Source organism: Monodelphis domestica, chromosome 3, assembly GCF_027887165.1.
Source record: "Monodelphis domestica isolate mMonDom1 chromosome 3, mMonDom1.pri, whole genome shotgun sequence".
NCBI lineage: Eukaryota > Metazoa > Chordata > Mammalia > Didelphimorphia > Didelphidae > Monodelphis > Monodelphis domestica.
This window is the reverse complement of record NC_077229.1, coordinates 437,905,919-437,930,713: the sequence shown is the minus strand read 5'-3', so window position 1 is coordinate 437,930,713 and position 24,795 is coordinate 437,905,919. Positions and strand designations below refer to the sequence as shown.

At 37.8% G+C, this 24,795-nt stretch overlaps 1 protein-coding gene across 1 annotated transcript in view; it reads left to right on the top strand.

Annotated features, from left to right (window-relative positions):
- The first annotated feature begins 7,742 nt into the window (after positions 1–7,742).
- GOLPH3 (golgi phosphoprotein 3) overlaps positions 7,743–24,795 on the top strand; it is a 58,136-nt gene continuing 41,083 nt past the window's right edge. Inside the window, exon 1 of the mRNA XM_007487503.3 lies at positions 7,743–8,418. Coding sequence (XP_007487565.1) covers positions 8,191–8,418 — 228 coding nt within the window. The 5' untranslated portion in view covers positions 7,743–8,190. The remainder of the gene's footprint in view (positions 8,419–24,795) is intronic.

The following is a 24,795-nucleotide window of genomic DNA, read 5'->3' as shown; positions in this document are numbered from 1 at the left end:
TTATTTCTTTAAAAACGTTTACCAGGATTTTGTTGGTGACTTGTGACCATGCAACACATGTCTGTTAATGTTTATGGGTGATATTACAATATTACAGTATTGATTCCAAGATGGAAGGTAAGGGTTTTAAAAAAAAAGGTGATTCTATACATGGACATCACCAGATGATCAATACTGAAATCAGATTGATTTTATACTTTGTAGCCCAAAGTAGAGAAACTCTATACAGTCAGTTAGAATAAGACCTAGAGCTAACTTTGGTTCAGATCACGATCTTATTGCAAAATTTAGATTTAAGTTGAAGAAAGTAGGGAAAACTGTGAGAAAATAATTTTAAAAAATCCAAAGACATTTTGTTTTATCAATTACATGTAATAACAAATTTCAACAAATGTTTTCCAAAATTATAAGATCTGAATTATCTCCTTCCCTCCCTTCCCTTACTCTACTCAGAGATAGTAAGCAGTTTGATCTGGGTTTTACATGTAGTATCGTGCAAAACATTCTTCCATATTGATCATTGTTGTAAGAGAATACTCACAAAACCAAACCCCCCAAATAAAACCATAAATAAACTGTGAAAGACAGTATGTTTTAACCTACATCTCACTCCAATAGTTCTTTCTTTAGAGGTGGATAGCATTTTCTCTGTCTCAAGTCCTTCAGAATTGTCCCAGATCATTGTATTGCTGAGAGTAGCCAAGTCTTTCACAGTTAATCAAGCATACAATATTGCTGTTACTGTGTTCAATGTTCTCCGAGTTCTGCTCACTTCATTATATATCAGTTCATGTAGGTCTTTATAGCTTTTTTCTGAAATTATTCTGCTTTTATTTTTTATAGTGCAGTATCTACCATCAACATATATCATAACCAGTTCATCCATTCCCCAACTGATGGACATCCCTTCAGTTTCTAATAATTTGCACTACAAAAAAAGCTGCTATAAGTATTTTTGTGCAAGTAGGTCTTTTTCCCCATTTTTATGATCTCTTTGGTATACAGACCCAGTATAAGCATTATAGGATCAAAGGGTATATCCAATTTTATAGCCCTTTGGGCATAGTTCCATAATCTCTAGAATGGTTAGATTAGTTCATAACTCCACCAGCAATACATTAGGGTCCTAATTTTGCTGCATCCCCTCCAATATTTATCACTTTCCTTTAATGTCATATTGGACAATCTGATAGGTGTGAGGTAGTGCCTCAGAGTTGTTTTAATTTGTGTTTCTCGAATGAATTGTGAGTTAGAGCATTTTTTCATGATTATTAATAGTTAAGGAAAGGATTTTACAGATATGAGATGGAATGCAAGAGAAGCAGAGATGACAGGCAAGAGCAGAATGTTCAGGAGCAAGGGTTTCTGGGAGAGCAATGAACTCTGAAACAGTTCAGTTTTGAACCCTGGAGTGAAACCAGCTCCTAGACCCATTTCAAGACTGGAACAATCCCATTCCTGAGGATTTTCCCTGTCATATCCAAAGCACTGTGGCTCTTTAGTGATCCTGTCTCTCTGTAAATTCAAGACCTGTGTGGACGGATTGGACATTCAGCTTGCCTGAAGGGTAGGCTGGGTCAGTCCAGAAGCCTGAACCTCTTCATCCATGCCAGCTACACCTAGAGACATTGCTGAATCTTAGTTTAGCCTAGGTTAGCTAGCAGAGAAGAATCCATCAGACAGAGAGGGCTTCCAGGCCAGTTCTGGTCGTTAACCAAGGTCTGAAAGGACCTGCCATCAACCTGTGTTTTTAGCTAGGGAAACCCTGTTGACCCTCTTCCATAACCTCACCTTGTTTTCCTATCCCAAAATAAATATCTGTTGTTATATACTAAGCAGCCAGATCAATATAAAGAAGAATCAAGAAGGTTAGTGGGTGGAGGTGTTTAATCCTGGAGAAAGAGCTTTCTCAGACCAGATTACATTAAATTATTGAGTTGACTGTTATTGTTCTCTCTCAGGCAGCTTTCTGTTCAGAAGAGGACATCGTGGGAGAGGCTAGGTTTAGCAAAAACTTCCTAGCCAGCCAATTATCCCCCTTCTCCTGAGGTGTTCTCTATCCTGACACAGATTGTTGCAACAGTTTACCCACCTAAGTGCTCTGGACTAAGACAGAGTAGCCATTTTGCTCTCTGTCTCTGGGAGGGAATACTCTAATAGGTCAGGTTGCCCAAAATACCTGATCACTCATCTGTATCAACAACCCAGGGTCTCCTTCCCTTTTATCAATAGTTTTGATTTCTTCATTTGAAAATCGCTTATTCATATCTTTGACCATTTGTTAATGGGGGAATGACATATTCTTAGAAATGATTTAGTTTTCTATAAATATGAAAAACTGGACCTTTATCAGAGAAATTTGTTATAATTTTTTTCCAGTTTGTTGTTTCCCTACTAATCTTGCTTACATTGGTTTGTTTGTACAAAAGATTTTTAATTTAATATAATCAAAATTATTCATTTTACATCTTATAATGTTCTCTATCTCTTATTTAGTCATAAATTCTTTCCTTCTTTATGGATTTGCCAGGTAAACTATTCTTTGTTTCCCTAACTTACTTATAGTATCATTCCTTATAGCTAAATCATATATTTTGACATTTTCTTGGGACAGGGTGTAAGATGTTGGTCTATACCTAGTTTCTGCCAAACTCTTTTCCAGTTTTCCCAGATATGACCTAAATAACATCCCTTATACAAATATAGTGGAAATGATGAGTAGATTTAATGACCTAGATCTGGTAGGTAGTATCTGAAGAACTATGAAGTGAGGTTCTCAGTTTTGTATAGGAAGCAGCAACAAAATTATCTCAAAGGAAAAAAAGAGCAAGACAGCAAAATAACTGTCTAATGAGGCTTTATAAATAGGTGGGGAAAGAAAGAAAATGAAGGGGAAAGGAGAATGGAAAAGATATACCCAAATGAATACAGAATTCCAGAGAATAGCAAGGAAGGAGAAGGATTTCTTTAATGAGCATCACAAAGAAAGAGGTCTATTGTTCAATATTAACAGAGAATTACTACTACCAAAAAACAAATAAACCAGTAACAAGTAGAAAAGTATTCCCAGAATTCAGTGTTTATAGATGTTTGCTTGAAATTAAAAACACACTTCTAGTCTGTCAATTGGGGAATGGCTGAATAAATGGTGGTATATGTTGGTGATGGAATATTATTGTGCTGAAAGGAATAAAGAAATGAAAGAATTCCATGTGAACTGGAACGACCTCTAGGATTTGATACAGAGTGAAAGGAAAAGAAACAGGAGAACATTGTACACAGAGACTGATACACTGTGGTACAATCAAATGTAATGGACTTCTCTACTAGTAGCAATGCAATGACCCAGGACAATCCAGAGGAATTTAGGAGAAAGCACGCTATCCACGTCCAGAGAAAGAACTGTGGAACTATAAATGCGTTAGAAAAATAGATGATCCATCATGTGATGTGTTAGGGATGTGGTTGGGTTTTGATGTTAAAAGATCACTCTACTTGCAAATATGAATAACATGGAAATAGGTTCTGAACAATGATACTTATATAACCCAGTGGAATGGCTTGTCAGCTTAGAGAGTGGGAGAGCAGAGAGCAGGGTGGAGGGATCATGAATTATGTAACCAGGGGAAAATATTATGAATAAAAATAAAAAAAACCACACTTCTACAAAATAAATAATATCAAGTAATGGTATTTGTAACAGATAAGGGGACTTGGACTGGGACTCTCTCCTGGTTCTTTTCCTATCTGCTCTACAGCCTCCTTTTCTGAATCTTCAACCTGATCTCACCTGCTAATTTTGGGTATCTAAAGAGCTCTATCCAGGGCCCTTTTCTCTTCTCCCTTTATATTAGTTCACTTCATAATCTCATAAATTCCTACAGATTCAGTGATGATTTCTGTGCTGATGAATCTTAAATCTATTTGTTGTTGCTCAGTTGTTACTCAATCATGTCCAACTCTTCATGACCCCTTTTGGGGTTTTCTTGGAAAAGACACTAGAATAAAAGCTATAGCTTTTATAGATGAGGAAACTGGGGCAAATAAGATCAAATCTGTTTATCCAGCACCAAACTCTCTGCTCTCCAGTCTTGTATCTCCATATACATATCGGACAACTTGAACTGTAGGTCCTATAGATATCTTAAACTCAACGTATCTAAAGTTGAATTCATCATCTTTTCACCCAAACCATTCTCTCTTCCAAACTTCCTTAAAACAGCATCTGTTGGAGTCCTGGCATATACTAATCTTAATAATATTGTAGGGGTGCTCAAAAAGCTGACTCTTATGATATTTCTAATGGTTGGTTTCTGTAACCTCTAATCAAGTTAAACTTTAACCTTGTCAAATTCCCAACCCTTCCCTGCTGTTACACTCCAGAAGATTAACCAACTATCTCCGTCTCCTTGTTTTACCAGTAACAATCAATTAACATCTGTATCGAACAAGCTTAGATGCCTTAGATGAACCCCTGATTTGGGCATTAACTTTACCTATGTTTTAGGATCCCATGATTACCTCATGATATTAATGTATTTATCATTCTCCCTTCCCCCTTTATTGTGATTACCCCCCAAAAAAACACCAGTATGTAGGACAAAAAGTTAAGCTCTATACCATCTGAGATAGCTCACTGTCTGACTACTTACTTCTTGTGGGAACTTTCTTTGTCTTTGTGTCTATCTTCTTGTGTGTTCTCCTTCCCTTAGACTTTAACCTGTCACCCATTTTTCTCTCAGTCCTTGGTCCCCCTTTCTGAGTATTTTACCCACTAGGAACTTTTGTGAAGTCGGTGGATAGCTTCACCATCCTTCCAGGAACCAAGGCTCACATCCTAGGCGTCATCCTTAACATCTCATTCTCAATCCCCCAATTCCAATCTATTTCCATGGTGTGTTGATTTTTCCTCTGCAACGTCTTTTTAAGACTACCCTTTCTCTTTTCTGACTCTTTACCACTCTAATGTTGCCTGACGACAGATCTACCTGCCTCCAGTCACATTTCCACTCAGCTATTAAAGTAACCGACCATGTCACCCCTCCAATTAATAAACTCCAATGGCCTCCCATCACCTCCAGGATCAAATATCAAACCTGTTTTAGCATTCAAAGTTCTTCCTAACTTGGTCCCTTTCTATCTTTCCCGTCTTCTTACACCTTACATTCCCCCACATAGTCTGCAGTCTAGTGACACTGGCCACCTTGCTGTTTCTGGCACATGATTAGGAGCATTTTCACTAGTTGTTCACCATGTCTAGAATACCTAGAAAGCTCTCCCTCCTCATCTACCTCCTAGCTTCCCTGGATTCCTTCAAGTCTCAGCTAAAGTCCCACCTTCAGAAGAATTCTTTCCCAGTTGATAATTCTAGTGTTTTCCTTCTGATGATTATTTCCTGTTTATTCAGTTTATAACTTGCTTGTGCATGATTTATTACATGATGATCAACTGGGATAGACTTAGCTACTCTCAGTAATACAATAATCCAGGACAATCCAGAGAAAGAACTGTTGGAGTCAGAATGCAGATGAAAGCATATGTTTTTTTTTGTTTGTTTTTGTTTTTGTTAAAGCATATGATTTTTCACGTTAACTTATTTGTGTTTTTATTTGTGGGTTTTGGTTTCATATGAGTATTCTCTTAGCCTCATAGTTCCTTGTCTATAAAATAGGAATAACAATAGCATTTTTTTCACAACAGGGTTTTTGTGAGGCTCAAAAGAGACTTGGGGGGGCAGCAATGTGGCTTAGTGGATAGAGTACCAGGATTAGAGTTGGGAGGTCCTGGGTTTAAAATCTGGCATCGGATACTTTTTTTAGCTGTGTGACCCTGGGCACACTTAAATCTGCTTACCTAGCCCATGCCGTTCAATTTTAGAGGTGTTACTAAGACAAAAAGTAAGAGTTAAAAAAAATGATATGCATAAAACAAGAAAACATGCTGAATGTTCAGGAAGTTTTCCTTCCTTCCATCCTTCCTTCCTTTCTTTTCCCTTACCTTCTACCTTAGAATTCATACTGTGTATTGGTTCCAAGGCAGAAGAGGGGCAGGGGCCAGGCAATGGGGATCAAATGCCTTGCCCAGGGTCACATAGCTAGTAAGTGTATGAGTTCATATTTGAACCCAGGACCTCCCATCTCTGGGCCTGACTCTCAATCCACTGAGCCACCCAGCTGCCCTCCATAGCTAACTTTCTTGAGTATACTGCCTGTACTAAAAGTACCCTTGTCATTGTAGCAAACAATCAAACAGCTGAGACAGCAAGGGACAAATGTTTTTAAACAAAATTGTTTCACTTCCCTACAGATCAAAACACATTTTTTCAATGAATAAAAACCAATTTTGTCTCCTTTTTATTCCCACCCTTTCCCACTGGGAAAGAAAAGAAAAAACAAACAAAAGAAAAAATTATGACTACACATAGTCAAGCAAAACAAATTCTTTCATTCTCCAGGTCCAAAAAATGTTTCCTTCTGAACTCTCAGACTATTGCCTCTCTCTCAAGAAGCTGGAAAGTAGCATACTTAATCAAATGTCTTCTGGAATCATGGTCGATCCCTTCATGAATTACAATTCTTAAATCTTTCAAAGTTGCTTGTTTCTTATAAAGTTATTAGATAAGTTTTTTTCCTGGTCTTGGTCACTTCATTCTGCATTAGTTTATACACAGTTTCCCAGGTTTTTCTTCAACTTCCCCTTTAAGAATTCTATAATGGAACAGCAATATTCTATTACATTTATATTTTATATATTTATATTTGTTCAGCCATTCTCCAATTTATAGCCATTTCCTGAATTTCCAGTTTTATGCAACTACAAAAAGAGTTGCTATAATTACTTCTGTATATATGGGTCCTTTTCCTTTGCTTTCTTTAGGGGTATAGACCTAGTAGTTATTTCACTGGGTTAAAGAGTATGTACATTTTGGGGTATAGTTTAAAATGAACTACCAGAATGGCTGAACTAATTCCCACGTTTACCAACAGCATGCTAATGTTCCTTTTTTTAATCTTGTAGTTCTTCTAATAGTTGTTATTTTTCCATTTTTGGTAAGCTTTCGCCAACCTGACTGGCATGGCCCCGAACCAAAGTTTCTTTTCATCTCTAATTACTAGAACATTCATTTTAAGTTATTTATATAATTTATTTTTAAGACAATACTGTTGGATTGGCACACTCATGTCACAAAACTAATAAACTTCGGTTGAAGTTCTTGCATTTATTTAGACCAGCAGACCACAAATCCTCCAAATCTATTCTGTCTCTGTCTTTCTGTCGCCTTCCCTCTGTCTCTCTCCTTCCCTCATTTTAAAAGCTGAGCCTTGAGCTTCAGTGGATAAAGCACAAGATCACAGACCTAAACCTCGGAAGAGACCTCAGCAACCATCTAGTTCCAAACACTTCATTTCACAGATTAGAACCCTAAATCCAAAGAGGTTAACTAAATTTCCCTGGACCACCAGGGTTTTAAGACTCATAGGCGCCTTGGACAGGTCTCGACCCCCGCCCCGCCCCCGCTCCCCTCCGAAGAAATCCATGGGGGGAGGGGCGCCGGCTGCATCGATCTTCGAGCGGTTCTCGGAAAGACCAAGTCACTTTCCCAGCGCATGCCCGGAGGGGAGGTGGTGAAGCCGGGTGGGACCGGTAGGAGGGCCCGGGAAGCAGTCACGAGGTGGAAGAGAAGGCTTCTAGAGCCGGGAAACTCCGGGGCGCGAGGCGGGAAGGCGGGGACTGAGCGGGCTGACCCTCGCCCGCCCCTTCCCGAGACCTTCCCCGCCCAGCTCCCCCAACCCCGTCCCTCTTCGCCTCTTCCGGTCCCTCCCCCCGCCCCATCGGACTCTGCCACATCCTCCGGTGACATCAGCTCGTGCCGCCATATTGGAGGAAAGTAGCTGCTGCCGCTTCCACCTCAGCGCGTCTGTCTCTGCCGCCCCCACGAGCAGGATCCCCTTCCCCGCCCGCGCGCCGGCCTCTCCCGGGCCGCCGAGCGAGCCTCTCCGAGGCCCGTCCCCCATGACTCCCGCCGGCGCCGGCGCCGGCGCAGACGGACCTCGCCCCAGCGCCTGAAGCGGAGCCTGTGTGGGCCATCGCGGGCTAGCGGAGAGCGAAGGCGAGCCGGCCCGCGCTCGCACCGCGTCCCGCCGCTCAGCTCCGCCGCTGCCTCCGACTTCCGCGGTCCCGGCCGTAGCCATGACCTCGCTGACCCAGCGCAGCTCGGGCCTGGTGCAGCGCCGCACCGAGGCCTCGCGCAGCGCCGCCGACAAGGAGCGGGCGGCCGGCGGTGGAGGGGGCGGCGGCGGCGACGACGATGAGCAGAGCCGCCGGGACGAGCAGGACGACGACGACAAGGGCGACTCCAAGGAAACCCGGCTGACCCTAATGGAGGAGGTGCTACTGCTGGGTCTGAAGGACCGAGAGGTACCTGCCACGGCCCTGGCGAGGAAGGAGGGAGGGCAGGAGGAAAGGAGGGCGGCCCCGCGATACGGCCCGACTGCCGAGCCTGGGCCTCGGGGACAGCCCCTCACCTGTCTTTGGTGAGGGGGCTGCGAACCAACGAGTTCAGGACCCGTGGGGTTGGGGGCAATAATCCCTTCTTTGCTCCGAGACCCGATGGCCGGAAAGATGTCGTTCCAGCGACTTGGTCACCAAACATATGGCTTAACGTTTCTTTATATTCCCTTAAGTAAATACAGCGTTTTCAAAGGTCAGAAATTCTGCTTAATAACGCCTGTTTCCTCAACACCACCCAGCATCTTCAATGGTAGCAGTTGCACGGTGACCATTTTAAATTTGAGATTGTCCTTCCAATTGGAAAGATCTGTTAGCTCAGCCGCCCCCAAACTCATAGGTCTTAGAAGTCTTGTTAGCGCAGCCATCCCTAAACTCATAGGTCCTAAAATCAGCTGCAAATCCTCTTCATGGGAGGAAAAGATATTTCATTAAAAAAAAAAACTTGGATTAGAAAAAAAGTTACGAAGATTTTAAGGGTCAGATAAAGTTTTTATGGAAGCTCTTGCAAATATATTCACAATACATCAAGAAGCAATTTTAGTGTCCATTTATAAAAAAGTACCAGTGTCCTTTGCTATTTACTTTTTTCTCTCCGGGAAGTATTTATACAGTTGGTTAAAGCTTATCCAGGAAGTTTTCTATACCTTTTGGTATAGGCACAATTTATTTATTTTTATCAGGTATAAATAGGGAAGAATCGAGACAGGACTTTTTAATCATAGTACTTTTTGCGGGGTATTTACTTATAGTAGAGTTTATTATGAGAATTTTCATTTGGGCTTGTAGTGAAGTAGTTTGTAAAGTTAAAAGATTTAAAAATCGATGGTATGTTAAAAAGAAATACTTTCAGAATGTTCGCTGTGCAGGGCTATGATGTTTTGATATAAGACTTTAAAGAAGAGAGTGTGCCAGAACAGTGTTTTAAAATAGGTATCCTAATTTATTCTGAATTGGCCTTTTTTTTTTATGACATTTTGGTCAAGGAGGGAGGTGACTATAGACATAGAAGCCCTTTGTCAGTGCAGTGCTACATCTCAATCTAATGTTGACTTATTTGAACTCAGCATGCTAACTTCAGGTCTGCTGCATTGAAGAGCAAACTCAAAAGAAGAGTCAGTAAATTTTACTCTATAAAGTTATTCAAAATTTATGATTATGGGCATAGAATTCAGTACTAAGACATTTCCGTTTTTCTATTGTTATTTAACCTTCCTTTATGCCAGTTAGGCTATATTTTGTGTTAGGATTTTCAGTTTTCATTGCCAAGTGTTGCCATTCACTTAGAATGCTGGTGTTTGGAAACATAAAAAAACTTAAATATAACTTTATGGCAATTGGTCTAGAGTGTTGGCAGTATCTTCTATTCACTTGCTTAGTCTTATTTCTCTAAATCAGTGAAGGTATGTTCTTGATCAAGTTAAACTCAGTCTCTCTCAAGTTCAACTTGGGTCTATTATGCCTGTTCTTTATCTGTTTCAGAACTGTCAAAGGATAAATGCAGTACTGTATAAGAGCTATTTAATCAAAAAGCACTTAAGTATTTACTACATGCCAAGCCCTGGGGATACCAAGAAAGACAAAAACAGTCAAGGAGCTTTAATTCTAATGGCTGAGAAAACATATACATAAATAGCTAGACTGGATAGAAAGATATCTTAAAAAGGGAATGCTAAAGTAGTCGGAGGTGTGGGAGAAGTGAGGAGACCAAGGAAAGACTTTTCTTTGAGAAGTGACTCACACTGAAAGAAAGTTGGGAAATCTAAGGCAAAGGAGAAGAAAAACATATGGAGACTGGCTGGAGATAGAATGACCACTGTTAGGCACTGTAAGTAATATAGATCATTGTTGGCTGGTTCCTAGAGTGTGTAGTAGTGTGTAAAAAGACTGGAAAGATAGGATGAGGCCAGATTGTAAAGAGCTCTAGATGCCAAAAGGATTCCAGAATGGATCCCATAGGTATTAAGAAGGGGGTTGACATGGTCAGAACTACACTTAAATAAAATTACTTTAGCAGCTGAATAGAGGATAGATTGATCTGGGGAGAGACCTGAGGCAGGAATTCTAGTTAATTGGGAGGTTATTGCAATATTCCAGGTGAGCAGTGATGAAGGCCTGAGTTTGGTTGCAAATCTGTGAGTGGAAGAGAGTTATGTATAAGAAGAGATGAAGGACAAGATTTGGCAACTGATTGGATATATGGAGTGAGGATGACACTGGGCACTTGGGAGGAGGGAAGTACCTTTGACAGCAATAGGGAAATTCAGCCGATGGCAGGGTTTGGGAGAGGGGGAATGATGAGTCCTGATTTGGAGATTATTTGAGGCCATCTGGTTTGAGATATGCAGTAGGCAGTTGGTGACAAAAGGCTGTAGCTCAGGAGATCAGCTAGGGCTAGATCTGGGAATCATCTACATAAAGATGATAATTGAACTTCTGGGAGCTGGTGAGATCCCCAAGTGAGATTGTGTAGAGGTAAAAGAGAGAGAACCTTTGAACAATCTTGTGGATTGACCAGAGTTGGCATGTAGCAGTTGAAGATCTAGTAAAGAAAACAAGAAATCACTTTCATCTCTTTAGTAGAAAAACTGTTTAAATTCATAAAGTTATAGAAGTAACTGTGTTTTGTTTCTTTGCAAATTCAATTTAGAACATCTTAACTTGAGATAATTTTTGAGAATAAGTTTTGAGATAATTGTGAGAAAATGACCTGGTCTGTTTTCAGTTGTGAAGGCATAATCCTATAATATTAAATTTGTCTTTTTCTGTATTCTTATTTTCCCCCTCCGAAGATAATTTATCACTAATCCTCTCATTTGATTTTTAAAAAATAGTTACTCTAAATTTAGACAGTTTAATATTTTACAATGATAGAATCAGGCTACAAGTAATTAAAGCTGTATGTTTACTGTTAGGAATTGCAATGCTTTCAGTGTGATTGGTATGATCAGAGTAATTGGATTTAGAATCCACAGGGACCCTAAAAATCATCAAGTCTAATTCTCTAATTTTTTATAATAAGAATTGAGGTGTGAAGAGAGATTTTGTGACTAACCTACTCTGCTACAGATATTGGTGTTACTAGACTCTTAAATCCAGACAGTGTTTTTAAACTATGACACACTGTGATTGTTGAAGATAGCTGGCTGATTTCAGTACTGTCATTATTGGTGGAAAGATTTGCATTTGCTTTGAGAGGTTATAATATTGTGAAGAGTTAGCATAGTTGATTTTGATATCAATCCTCCCCTTTAAGAGAATAATTTCTAAAACAATAGATTGTTACAAATATAGTATTTGTACATGGATCTTAGCAAGGCATCTCATAGATGAAAATATATAGATTGAATGATAGATAAGATGGATTCAGAAGTGATTGGATAAGTAGAACCAAAGTTTACGGTTTAGTAGAAAAAGCCCTGGTTGAAGAACAGAGTATCTACTAACTGACCACATACAATGAAGTGGGAATAAAGGATATCTGATGTAGTAGACTCAGATGGGATTACTGGAAAGTTGATATTTATGTGTTGAAATTAATATATTTAAATTAAGTGGATATAAAACAAGTTTAATCATATGTATTGGTGTATCTTTGTCAATAAACATTTGCTAAGTGCTTACTATGTGCTAGGTACTTTGTTAGAAGCTAAGCACTGCATATAATAAATTATTTTTTAAGAAATGAAGAGTAGTCTTTTCTGTGAAGAGTGACCTGACTTTGCTTCTAGTTCCAAAACTAGTCACAGTCATTTGGAAATGTCCATGTAGAAGGGATGCTCAAAAGTGTTTCAACATTTTAAGCTTTGGAAATTTAGCTCCTTTCTTTTCCATACTGGAAAGTCTGGTCAATCTGGCAGAATGTCTTCTGGACAGTCACCAAATCCTTGGACAGACCTTTTTATGCCAGTAGGTGATCAAAAATCCACTCTTATAAGGTCTGAGTCCACCAGGAAGCTCTTGTCTACTGCTATATGGCTTGAGCAGCCCAGCCAATTAAGGCTTAAAGACAACTCTTTTCTTTTTGAGGAGAATTACCCCAGAGGTGTTGAATGCCTGCCCTAGATGCCTGAGTTTAGCCCAAACCAGATTAACATGTAATTGGTAAATATTTAATAAAATAATAAAAAAAAAACAAATATTAGCCTAATTTACATGGAGGAAGAGATCTAGCCAACTTCACATAGAATGCCTGACATGCCAAGATGGAAGTGGGTAGATAGGTGGAACCTGTACATTTGTTATGGGTTCCCAGTAGTTTTGGTTAGGACTTTGGGTCATAGATGTAGACTTGGAAGAAGACTAAAGATTCCATTTTATAGATAAAGAATTTGAGGCATGGGGGTTAAATGACTTTCCCACTGTCACCTAGAGAGTTTGAGTGTGAAGCTTGTTTTGAATCTAAGTCTTTCTTATTCCCAAGAACTGTTCCTTATCTACTAGAGTAAAACACCTGGCTGCCTTGGAATTATAGTTACCTTGTGGAGACCATTCATTGCCTGATTTTGCCTGAAGGGAAGCAGTTGGGAATGGTTGTAATGGAGACAATTAGTTATAACAGTAAAGGTCATCTGCCCACTAGGTTACATATCCCTTAGGGCAGGCTATAACCTTGGTTCCCACTTAAGGGGAAGGAGGAGGGAATAAAAATTTTTTATAAATGTCAAGAATTGTGCTAAGGGCTTTTCAAATATTATATAATTTTTTCTTTGGAGGCTACTGGTTGAGCTAGATGACTGCTGTGGTCTAAATCTTTTATTCTATGATGCTTCTATTTATTTATTTTTAGAAGAGGACAAAGAATTTCAGCATGACTTGTTATAAACCAATCATCTTACTAAAATAATATATCAAGATGGGGAATAATTGTATTATTTGGAAGAAGCATCTATTTTAAGGCATTAGTATTGTCTTTCCATCTTTTAATTTAGGAGAATGATTTTATATATACATATATAGTGAGCTGGAGTTTCATGTGGTTTATGGAGTAAATCTTACTAGATTTCAGTGATAGCTTGCATTGTCTTAAAAAAAATTTTTTTTTTAAACCCTTACCTTCCAACCTAGAATCTATTTTGGTTCCAAGGCAAAAGAGCAGCAAGGGTTAAGCAAATGAGGTTAAGTGACTTGCCTAGGGTCACAGAACTACAGTGTCTACAGGCAGATTTGATCCCAGCACTTCCATTCTTTAGAACTGGATCTCAATCCACTGAGCAACCTAGTTGTCCTATCAGAGCAAATTTTAAGGACTTTTTGGGTGTAAATGCTATCTTGGTAATGTGATTGTGCCCTAAAGATTGCAGATTACCAGAAGATAGTAAGGAGATAAAAAGTTCAATCTGTAGAGACCACCAGGTTGTGTTCTGGAATGTATATAAATAAATATTTAAATTAGGAGTTCACAGGAAAGGCAAGGATTTTCTTCCTCTTTCTATTAAAAATTAAATTCACAAGGTCTGTCTTTTGTTGTTTTTTAAACCCTTACCTCCCACCTTAGAAAATCACTATGGTGTATTGGTTCTAAGGCAGAAGAGCCATAAGGGGCAGGCAATGGGGATTAAGTGACTTGCCCAGGGTCACATGGCTAGGAAGTGCCTGAATGTAGATTTGAATGTATGACCTCCCATCTCTAGTCCTGACTCTCAATCTACTGAGCCACCCAGCTGCTCCCCACAAGGTCTATTTTGATACATTTTAGTTAATTGAATTTAAATTGAAAGAGATTATAGACCATTTAAGTTGACAATTATTTCTTCTCTTGGTAATGTAAATTACCTTAAAAACTCTTGGAAGTGATTTCATACATTTATCAATATCAAAAGTGTAGTCCCTGTCCCTATCCCTATATGTGCTAGTTGTTGTTATTATCCTTTTGACCTCTAGTGAATAACATGGTACTTAATTAAAACTTTCTCTAAGAAAGAAGCTCCTTTAAAGAAGCTAACTTACTAAAAGGAAAACCCCCCTCCACTTGGAATTGATATTTAGTGATATGTTAGCACCCTAATTCTTCATTTCTTATACTTGAATGTATCATTTTGTCTTCTGTATTTATTTCTTTTCCTACTGATTGTGATGCTAATAAGGTATGTTATTGAAATGTATCCTCATTTCAGTTATTACTGTAACATGGAAACTTTCTGTAGAAAGTTTGAGTAGGATCACAGAGTTGCAAGAGTTATTATAAGACTCTCTTAGACCCAAACTTTTTACACAGGGGACCAGTTCATTGTCCCTCAGACCATTGGAGGGCCAGACTGTAAAAAAAACTGAACAAATCTGTATTACTGCCCTCTGGGATAGTGGAGGCTGCAGCGCTGGCTGTGATGGGCCTCTCACACCTTGCACAGGCCCATCACCACCACCACTATACGGGGCAGCAGGATACACAGTGAGGAATCCCCTCCCCCAGATCTCTGCTCACCAGGCTGAAGTCTTCCATTGTGCAGCCACATAATCCTTTGCGCAGCGCTGCATTCTCGTTCAGTTACCCTCAGAACAAGGCCACGCAAAGGATTATGTCACCGAAAGTAGTACTGTACGTGAGCGACACCATACTTTGCAGTGCTGCTACATACAGTGCTCCTCTCACTGACCACCAATTAGAGGTGCGTCTTCTGGAAGTGTGGTGGGGGCCGCATAAATGGCCTCAGGGGGTCTTAGTTTGGGGACCCTTGTATTAGAGGCTTTCTAGTCTAAACCCTCATTTTACAAAAGAAGAAACTAAAACTTGGGAAAGTGACTTGTCCAGCTTTCTACTATGCCATACTGCCTTCCAGTTAATTTAAACATCACATGTTACATGAGGTGAATTTTAAAAAAATTGATCTACTATTGTGTTTGTAAGCATAGACCAGTATTAAGACTTTTTCTGGATGGTGTATATACTGAACAAGGTACTAATCAAGTTCATTCTTCAGCTAAATATCATATATGTGTGGATTCTTTTGGATCCAAGTAAGAGTTGTAAATTCTGGCAGGTAACAGATCTGCTTAGAATACAAAAATGAGATTACATTGAAAATAGTCCTGGTAAAATAAGTGAATTGGAGAAATTATCTTTTAAGCTCTTAACATGATTTGTCTCTGATCATCTTTTATGATTTATTTTAATTTCAGGTATGTGAAAGAGCTAATTTAGCTTTCATTTAATAATGCATGTAAAATCCTATTGTAACAGATACCTTAAAAAAATTCTTTGACAAATAAACTACCCAAGCCCAGACATGGTAGGGACATTGATGATTTTAAGCTGCATTTAATATAAAATCCAGTAAGATAAATTTGATGACCCACTAGGTCTTCTTTTAGCACATTTTCTAACAACAGTTTTTAATGATACAGGACCCTAGATTCTTTACCTTTTCTCCTTGCTGCTACTTTTTTTTTAAATGCTTGAGAGAAATAAATTGGAAAGAAATCTGTTCTCTTTCACTTGTAAATGGCGATAGCTAAACTGGTTCTGTGTGGCAACCCACTTGATAAAGACTGGATGACTTAACGAAATGACTGACTGAAACATACATTCAGTTTACTTTGTTTTACTACTTGTTCAGAGTGCTTAGGATAGATTTATTAGAAGAAAAGACTTAAAAACTCTATGTTGAAATTTTGAGGTGATGAATTTCAGTCCTTGTTAATCACTTACTCTTCAGAATATGAATATTTTCTAGACAACTATAAAGAATGAACAGATGGCTATTGTCCACCTGTGTTTTATGAAATATATTTTTTTGCTAATTTTTTAACACATACATCCCAACATATTCCTTCCATGCCTGATGTTTTATGCAGACCCATTGCCTCCTATCTCTGCAGAGAAGTTGGAGATCACCTGTGTAGTTTATATCTTCCACAGTTCTTGTCTGCATGAATATGAGACATACTGATCATACTGATTATACTGGTGTATTTTAGACTATTTATCTAGTTAGGTCATCATTATTCCGATAGGAATATGTGATTAGCAGTTACAGTGAGAGCAGATGTCAAAAAATACCTTGTGAATAAATTCTACTGTCTATAAGATCTAGAATAATAAGTGTTTTGACATTGATTCTGGTTGGTTGGTTTTGTTTATTTTAAATTTTGGACTAAAGACAAGAAGGAAGGTGAGCATATGTACACAGTTTAAGTGCATGAGAAATATTTATTGAATTAATGAAGACCTGGAAGAAACAAGGGTGTTGACAGCAGATTAAATTACATAAGAACATAAATGCTTGCTTACATTCATTAGGTTTTAATTCTTTATTCTGGAATCACTAAAGTAATTTTGGCATTAAAATATTTGAATGTGAGGTATAAAACCTATTATTTCTGTGAAAAAATTTATAACCAAGGTAAAGGATAACATAGGTTGCTTTCTTGTGAATTATGGACCAGGATTAAGAACCTAATTCTCCCTCTTCCTTCTTTTAAAATTTTTATTTAGTAAGCTATATTAGCTTTTTTCTTTTTTCTTCTCATGTCTTCTTGTTCCACCAGGCAGCATGATCATAATAATTAATACCATCAAATATTTCCTGTATTATGTACAAAGAATTAATAGAATATTCTCCTCTATCAAGGTAATATAATATAGATGATCATAATATCTCCTTTCTAATGGTCTCCCTGCCTCAACTCTTTTTTCCACTAGTGTCTATCCTCTTTACCAGAAGTGTCAAACATACAACTAGAAACATTTGTTGAGGGCAGCCCAAACCAGATTAAAATGTAATTAGTAAATACTTAAATAATTGAAAACATAGATTTTAGAATTTAAATTTTAAAACTAAGTCAATATTTAACCTGAAGCGATCATTATGTATGAATTAGTGGCTTCTTTTCTAGTTGAGTCTGACTGTGTCACTCTCCTTTAGTCAGATCCCAGGTACTTCTAGTATCAATCATAAACTCTTTGACATTTAAAATTCTTATAACCTGGCCAGTTTTTATCTTTCCAAACTTTCTACACATAACTCCCCTAAACAAACTTTATGATCCAGTTGTATTGATCTCCTTGCCATTCACACTATCTCCTGTCTCTTAGCCTTTGTCCTGTGTCTTAGCCTGTTCCCTATGCCTAGAATCTAGGCTCTTCTTCCTCACTTTCACTTCTTAAAATGCCTGATTTCCTTGAAAACTCACTTTAAGCTCCTCCTTTTGCATAAAATCTTTGCTGGGCTACTCTCACACTCTTCCTCCTTCTCTAAAAATGTTATTCTCAGGGTCTTGAGATTTTTTTTTCTCCATAGTCTAGTACAGTGATGGTGAAGCTTTTAGAGATTGAGTATTATACAAATCCCCCCCCACCCCATTGCAATGCCCACCCCCCACCCCCACTCCAGACAGAGGAAAGAGAAAGGGAGAGAAATGGCAGAGTCCACTCAGTGGCAGGGAGATGAAGTGGAGGAGGGAGGGGAGCAGCTCCATCAAAGTCCTCTTTTTTTAGTTACTAACTCTAGCAGAGGATGGCACACATGCCCACAGAAAGTTCTCTGTTATTTTTGATGTGTGTGCCATAGGTTCACCATCACGGGTTTAGTAGAAGCTTAATGTTAAATTGACCATGCTAGATTCTAGAAGGTGTTCAAAATACTAGTATCTTTTCTTTTTCTGTTTTTTGTTTTCTTCTCTTATTGGTAGGGACAGATTCTTTCCCAGCCCATCAGTTAAGAAGATTTTTGAGTAGCTATTTGTAGGGCACTTTTTAAGATATAAAATCATACCCATTAGACTATTAGCTCCTTGAGCACGGACTTTTTGCTTTTTGTTGTAGCTCTTAAACAGTATTTTTTTAACCTTTGCCTTCTGTATTATTGATTCCAAGGCAGAGGAATGGTATGGGCTAGGCCATGGGAGTTAAGTGACTTACCTAGGGTCACCTAGCTAGGCTGATTCTCAATCACTGAGCCATCCAGCCACCCCCCACAATCTCTTTTGTTAAAGTTTTTATTTTTTCAGTTATTTATAGAAAAAATTTTTGACAATTGTTTTTTGACATTTTTTTAAGAGTTCAGATTTTTTTCCCTCTTTCCCCTCCTCTCCTTCCTGAGGTGATGAATAGACTGATATATGCTATACCCATACTTTCATGTAATACATGCTTCCATATTGCTTCTTATGATAGAAGATTGTAACACACCAGGAAAAACTGGACAATCATTCTGAGCTTGAACTGACTTCTTTATTTGTGGGTAAATATAGTGGTCTGATCATACCCATTCTGTGATGAAGGGCCTCTTTTAGATATACAACAGTCTGTTTTATAGGCTCTTGATAGTTAATTAACATAAGCGATTAATAAAACCAAATATACAGAATCTGTTTGTAGGAAATATTTTGCTAAAAGAGTTAATAAATTTCAAGAAAAAGTTTAAGACAGGCAGCCCCCATTTTTTCTCCTTCTGGTGATTGAGCACCAATTAAGTATTCTTATTTGGATATCAAAGAATTACAAAGAACAGGACTTCTTAAATGTCTCATTATCTAAAATGTATGATTCATGGTATGTCACAAGCACAATTCATCAGTGTAATTTGTAACAATAACAGAAAATATGGGAATGAATCTGATCAGGATATGTTTTCAGCCATCTCCAATTGTTATTACAGATAATAGACTGACATCATCAAGCTTAACCTCACTCTTTTTTTTTATTTTTTATTTTATAGTATTTTATTTGATCATTTCCATGCATTATTCATTAAAGACAAAGATCATTTTCTTTTCCTCCCCCCCAACCCAACGCGTGATTCCACTGGGTATCACATGTGTTCTTGATTCGAACCCATTGCCATGTTGTTAATATTTGCATTAGAGTATTCATTTAGAGTCTCTCCTCTGTCATGTCCCCTCAACTGCTGTAGTCAGGCAGTTGCTTTTCCTCAGTGTTTCTACTCCCACAGTTTGTCCTCTGCTTATGAATAGTGTTTTTTCTCCTAGATCCCTGCAGATTGTTCAGGGACGTTACACTGCCACTAATGGAGAAGTCCATTACGTTCGATTATACCACAGTGTGTTTGTCTCTGTGTACAATGTTCTCCTGGTTCTGCTCCTCTCGCTCTGCATCACTTCCTGGAGGTTGTTCCAGTCTCCATGGAATTCCTCCACTTTATTATTCCTTTTAGCACAATAGTACTCCATCACCAACATATTCACAGTTTGTTCAGCCATTCCCCAATTGATGGGCATCCCCTCGTTTTCCAATTTCTGGCCACCACAAAGAGCGCAGCTATGAATATTCTTGTACAAGTCTTTGTGTCCATTATCTCTTTGGGGTACAGACCCAGCAGTGCTATGGCTGGATCAAAGGGCAGACAGTCTTTTAGCACCATTTGGGCATACTTCCAAATTGCCCTCCAGAATGGCTGGATCAGTTCACAACTCCACCAGCAATGAATTAGTGTTCCTACTTTGCCACATCCCCTCCAGCATTCATTACTTTCCTTTGCTGTCATGTTAGCCAATCTGCTAGGTGTGAGGTGATACCTCAGAGTTGTTTTGATTTGCATCTCTCTGATTATAAGAGATTTAGAACACTTCTTCATGTGCTTATTAATAGTTTTGATTTCTTTATTTGAAAACTACCTATCCATGTCCCTTGCCCATTTATCAATTGATTTTTTGTACAATTGATTTAGCTCTTTGTAAATTTGAGTAATTAAACCTTTGTCAGAGGTTTTTATGAAGATTTTTTCCCAATTTGTTGTTTTCCTTCTGATTTTAGTTACTTAACCTCACTCTTAAAGATAAACCAAAGGCCCCTTTCCAGGCCTTAAACTTCAAGGAACCTCTAGTTAACATAAATCCTTCATAAAAGTAAATATCTTCTTACTTTTTAAAAAACCCTTACCTTCCATCTTAGAATCAGTACTGTGTATTGGTTTTAAGGCAGAAGAATGGTAAGGGGTAGGCAGGGTCACACAGCTGGGAAGTGTCTGAGGCCACATTTGAACCCAGGACCTCCCATCCCTGGGCCTGATTCTCAATCCACTGAACTACCTAGCTGTGCCCCCTATACTTTCTGGTCTTTGTAATATAGTCCTAATTGCTACTACTGACACAATGATTGTTTCTATTATCTTTATTAGGAATCCGGATCAAGCTCTGTACTTAACATTTCAAAAGTTGATAACAGAAGCTCTTAATTTTTTTGGTAGCCAAAAGACTCTGCTACTCTGTACTCTATCTTTTACTGCTATAGTTAATATTATATTATTATAATTGACATCTTATACATAGTTTACCAACTGTAGGTCTAACTTACTAAAATCATAGTTGCAGTTACCTACTTAAAGGATTATATGTTATTCCTTGTTTTATAATCACTGTCATAAAATTAATAAAGGCAATTTCCTTTTCAAGACATATCACATAAAATATAAATCTCATGAAGGATATATAGTGGAAGATAGCATGTTTTGATCTGCATTCAGATTTCAGTAGTTTTGTCTTTGTGGATAAGCATTTTCTTCATGAGTCCCTTGTGATTATCTTGGAGACTTGCCTTGCTGATAATGATTTAGTCCTTCACAGTTGATCACTGTATAATATTTCTGTTAAACACAGTATCATTTGCACATTTTTGTATGCACTTGTTTTACTTATGACTTGACTTGTGTGTTTTTTTTAATAAAACCCTTACTTTCTGTCTTCGAGTGTTAAAGGCCCCTGGGTGTTAAGTGACTTGTCCAGAGTCACACAGCTAGGAAGTGTCTGAGGTCACATTTGAACCTAGAACCTCCAATCTCTAGGCCTGGCTCTTAATTCACTGAGCCACCTACCTGCCCCAATTTGTTTTTGTTTTTGTTTTTTTTTCTTTAAGATTTTAAACATTACTTTTATTTGGTCAATTTCAAACATTATTCATTGAATACAAAAATCATTTTCTTTTCCTCCCTCCCCTCCGACCATCCCTCCTATAGCCAACGTGCGATTCCACTGGGTATCACATGTGTCTTTGATCTGAACCCATTTCCATGTTGTTGGTATTTGGGCTAGGATGTTCATTTAGAGTCTACATCCCCAATCAAGTCTTTTAGTGCCCTTTGGGCATAGTTCCAAATTGTCCTCCAGAATGGTTGGATCAATTCACAACTCCACCAGCAATGAATTAATGTCCCAACTTTGCCGCATCCCCTCCAGCATTCATTACTTTCCATTGCTGTTATGTTAGCCAATCTGCTAGGTGTGAGGTGATACTTCAGAGTTGTTCTGATTTGCATCTCTCTGATTATCAGAGATTTAAAACACTTTTTTATGTGCCTATTAATAGTTTTGATTTCTTTAACTGAAAATTGCCTGTTCATGTCCCTTGCCCATTTATCAATTGGAGAATGGCTTGATTTTTTGTACAATTGATTTAGCTCTTTGTAAATTTGAGTAATTAAACCTTTGTCAGAGGTTTTTGTTATTAAAATTGTTTCCCAATTTGTTGCTTCCCTTCTGATTTTGGTTACATTGGTTTTGTTTGTACAAAACCTTTTTAATTTGATGTAGTCAAAATTATTTAATTTACATTTTGTGGCTCTTCTAAGTCATCTTTCCCTTCCAAAAGGTCTGACATGTATACTATTTGTTTTCTTGGTAAAGATAGTAGAGTGGTTTGCTATTTCCTTCTCCAGTCTTGTACCTAGTAGAAATTGAATAAATGCTTGTTGTCAGAAACTTAGAGAAACAGTCCTTGCCCTTAATGAACTTCCAGTGGGGGAGACAGAATGGAAAAAATTTGGAAGATAAAGAATACATACAAATTAATGTAGCTATTCTTTAATCCTTCAAAAGAACTGATTTCATTTATTTGGACACGACTTTCACTGACCCCTCTGTCTTGGTGCACTTAACTAGTTTATTACTCTTCAGTTTATTGCAGGGACCATGCTAAAAGTTTTTCTAGTTTGGTGGTACTTGCAAGATGTATTCTCTGCAGAGATAGTCTTCAGGGATCCAGAGTCATCTCTATTCCATGATGAAGCATCAGAATAAGGCTTTAAAAGGAGATAATATAGCTGTAAATATAAACTATAAAATTGTGCAATGTTTAAAAACTGTTATTTAAACTCTGAATTTGTGGAACAGGTAATTTCAGAGGAAATCCTCGTACAAAACAAATTTTCTAAAAATTCAAACCTTTTGACTACTAAAGTACTCTTAAAGGAATCCATGATGAATCCATTTTTATTTCCAGGACTATAGGTTGCATTAAATAAGGAATACATAATTCTAAAACCTAGTGAAGAAATGTGGGTGTTCTCTTCATTTTGTTATGTGATTAACTTGACTGATTTGGGAACATAGTTTAAAAGTATAGATTTTTCACTAAAAATAGAAAGAAAAAAGATGAGTTTTTGTGTTAAGAAGCTGCTTGAGATCTTTTTTTTTGCCTTTTCTATTTTTTTTAAACCTTCACCTTCCATCTTGAAATCAGTACTGTGTATTGGTTCCAAGGCATAAAAGTAGTAAGGGCTTAGGTAATGGGGGGTTAAGTGACTTGCCCAGGGTTAGGAAGTGTCTGAAGCCAGATTTGAACCCAGGACCTCCTGTCTCAATTCACTGAGCCACCTAGTTGCCCCTTGCTTGAGATCTTTTAAAGCTCTAAGGCATGTCATATATGCAGTCCAGCCAGCTTTCTTCCTTCAGTCTAGTTCTGCATTTGCTGTAGTTCCTATCTTAGGTAGAAGTATAAATGTAGTGGGCTAGCCATCCAACTGAACATCCCAGGCATATTTCATCCATTTGGCTTTTCAGGTATTGAAAGAATAATGGGCTAATAATACTTAGCCTAGAGAAGACAAGACTTGGGAGGAGTATAAAGATATCCAGTGATAAATTATAGTTCCCTAAAATTTGTTGGTTTCCCCTAACTATTGGTCTTCAAAGGGAAGTCTGGACAACCCTGTGGGTATTATTAGAAGGGATTACATTTTTTAGGTGAAGTTCCCCCTCCCCCCCAATTTTATTTGAGTAAACTTAAACACCAAATAAAAAAGGCATTTTTTTTTTTAGGTCAGAAACCTGCAAATCACCATTATGAAAGCTGTCCTTGTTTTTTCCCTCTGTTCTTCCTTCTAATCTGTGAATTTTAAAAATGCTTCAATGACTCTCTTATTTGTAGAGGGAGGGAGCAACTCTACTGTTATTCTTTCTTTCCCTACCTTTTAGTTTTTGTGTCTCATCTATTCATTATCATGTTCTTTTTACAAATTTTAACTTTTTACTTAATTTCTAAAAAAGAAATTGTGTAAGTTTATAGTATTAAAATATAAAATATATTGATATTATACAATATTCTACCTATATTCTATGCATTTCTGAGTTCTAAACCTTTTCTGTGTTTTCTACAGGTCTTTACAGGTTGTCTATGTCTTCTACTAAACTCTCAAAAAATTCCTATTTAATTTCTTATTCTGACCCTTGATAAATGGAAACCATAATGAGAAGAATCACAATGTGGAAGGGATACTTATAACTGTATTCTTGAGTTCACTTGTTTTTGAGTCTTCCTTATCTAGTCTTTTTTTTTTTTTAAACCCTTACCTTCCGTCTTGGAGTCAATACTGTGTATTGGCTCCAAGGCAGAAGAGTGGTAAGGGCTAGGCAATGGGGGTCAAGTGACTTGCCCAGGGTCACACAGCTAGGACATGGCTGAGGCCAGATTTGAACCTAGGACCTCCTGTCTCTAGGCCTGGTTCTCAAACCACTGAGCTACCCAGCTGCCCCCCTTATCTAGTCTTATTGATTTATTTTTCTGTTTTTTCATCAGTAACAAGTAGTTTCCATAATTATTACTTTATAATATAATTTGAAGTCTGGAAAATTTCTCCCCTTTATACCTTTTTCTCCTTAGGATCTAGGTCTTTTTCTCTTAGTGAATTTTATTTTTTCTATCCCTATAAAGAAAGTACTTTTAAAAAAGTTTCATTTCTCATAAATTGACTAATGATTATAACATTGTATTTATTAATGCTAAAGGGAATGGGAATGGAGGAATGGTAGCCTAATGAGAGCAACTTGGTACTCTGGGAAAAGGACTGAATTTGAAATCACAAGATCCAAATTTGAGTCCTAGTCCTACTACTTTGCTACCTGTGTAACCTTAGGTAAGTCTTTTAACCACTCCGGTGAATTAAGTTGTTTGGACTAGATGTCTTCTGTTCTTTCCAGATCTAAATCAATGATACCTCTAAGTGGGTCTAGGTATGAAAACAACTGAAGCATTCCAGAGAAATGTAAGATTATGTATAATTAGCATTAGAATAAGGTTGGTAATAGAAAGTCTTGCATAGGATACTAGTTTTATTT